This window comes from Perissodus microlepis, chromosome 7 (genome assembly GCF_051167445.1).
Source record: "Perissodus microlepis isolate ML-2025 ecotype Zambia chromosome 7, ASM5116744v1, whole genome shotgun sequence".
Classification (NCBI taxonomy): Eukaryota; Metazoa; Chordata; class Actinopteri; order Cichliformes; family Cichlidae; genus Perissodus; species Perissodus microlepis.
The window spans coordinates 50,378,377-50,380,138 of NC_140467.1; the positions used below are offsets into that span (position 1 = coordinate 50,378,377).

The window sequence follows — 1,762 nt, forward strand, 5'->3', positions numbered from 1 at the left end:
AAAGTCTACAAAGTGTACATTATTATTATTATTATTATTATTATTGTATTTGTTTTATTAATTTTATTTATAGCCAAGTCTCATTTTGTTTTTAATTTTCTCTAGGTGTGACAGTTTTGCCCCAACTGCACAGCTGGCAGACAGAAGAAAATCACAAGAGTTGGAGATCTGTAAGATGAGGCTAGAGTGGCAAAAGGATAAGATTGATGAGCTCACCAAAGAAAGAGACTATCTAAAGAAGCAATTAGCAGCATGTAAGTCCACTCTTAAAAACATTACATAGCTTGTCACATGCTTCCTTTGCTTGAGCACTTACATAAGCATTCTGTTGAGTAATTTTGTCTGTGTTGTCTTTTTAACTGTTTTACTAGCTCTCTCAAAGGAACCCACAAGTCCTGTCCAGGATTCCAGTGAGGTATTGAGCATATCTTCACTGTCCTCTGATGGGTCTTTTGGTGAGAGTTCTGACTCCTCCATGAGCACAACTTAATCAGATAAAGACAGGAAGAAGAGGAGAAGAAGGGCAAAGCAAAAAAGCACAGGAAGTCAAAGAAACATGACCAAAAACAAAGAACAAGAGGTAAAGTGATTAACTCAACAGTTTGATTTTTCATGCGGTGTGTTACGTTACTACACTATTACATTACATTAATGATTATGTTCTCTCAATTGCAGTCCAGAATCCTAAGCAAGTGGTCACCCAGTATAACAAAATTTTGAGGCTGTTCAAACAAGGAGGCACCATGTCTGCTGCCTTTAAACATCTGGGAGTGGACTGGAACACGATTGTGGCAACTGCTCCAATTGCTGAGCTATTCTTTGTTGCACCTGAGAGGTATAAAGAATTAGAAAAAAACAAGCAGGGACAGAAACTTTCATTGTTTGCTACACAGTGTGCTACAGCAATCAGTGCAGATCCAGAAATAGGGGAAAAATTCAAAGCGTATAAAACATTAAAACAAAGAAAGATTCGATTTTTGTTGGGGTTTTTTTACATGGTGAAATGTGGTGAGAGTCCACCATTGTTAACAGCTTAAAAAAACTAAAAAGACAAGTTATATATTCCAGTTGATTGGTCAGTTGTTTGTAAAAAAATAAAATAAAAAAATGACACACTTGATTTTTGGTTTGTATGTTTTTTATTATTATTTTACTGTTATAAATTCTGTAGTTTTATTTTGAAGACTATGGGAGTTTGAATTAGAGGAATCTGAAGAAGAGGAAGCCAAACCTCTTCTAAGGCTGGTAAGACTAGAAAACTCACAAGATTTATAGTAATTTGGAAATTTCTTTTTTTCATTATGTTCACATAACCTTTAAACATAACTGCACTGTAAATGTGTTTTCTGTTTCAGGTATGGGCGGTGAACGTCAATAATAAAATGAGGGACGTTGAATTTCAAGCTAGAATGCTTCTTCAGTTCCCAGAGGCCATACCTCCTAAATTTCAGTGAGTCACACGTAATATACAGTTATTAACCCTGTAAGACCCAACCCATCAAAAAATAACCAGAAAATTCTGATTTTTTGGAACTGAGATGTTTATTAACCCTTTAAACAAAATCCACAAATTTGTTTTTTGCTATGTCATGTTGTGTATGATATACTTTTATTATGTATTTATTATATTTTTTTATATAGCATTTGATACATCGGCTGTTTTTGGCAACTTTTTGTTAACAACAATGTTAACTTTAGACAAAAAAAGAGTTTTGTCCCTAACATTTTGAAATTATGGCAAGTATTGATCATGTTGATGAGA

The 1,762-nt window shown here is 34.1% G+C and overlaps 1 protein-coding gene across 1 annotated transcript; it reads left to right on the plus strand.

Moving 5' to 3' along the window:
- Nucleotides 1-337: 337 nt before the first annotated feature.
- LOC146384021 (coiled-coil domain-containing protein 106-like) lies at nt 338-1,106 on the plus strand (the record flags this gene model as incomplete). The annotated part of the gene is given in 3 exon segments (XM_084932473.1): nt 338-512; nt 515-580; nt 676-1,106. Coding segments are annotated over 3 exon segments (603 nt in total), but the record flags the coding sequence as incomplete, so codon positions are not given.
- Nucleotides 1,107-1,762: the final 656 nt, after the last annotated feature.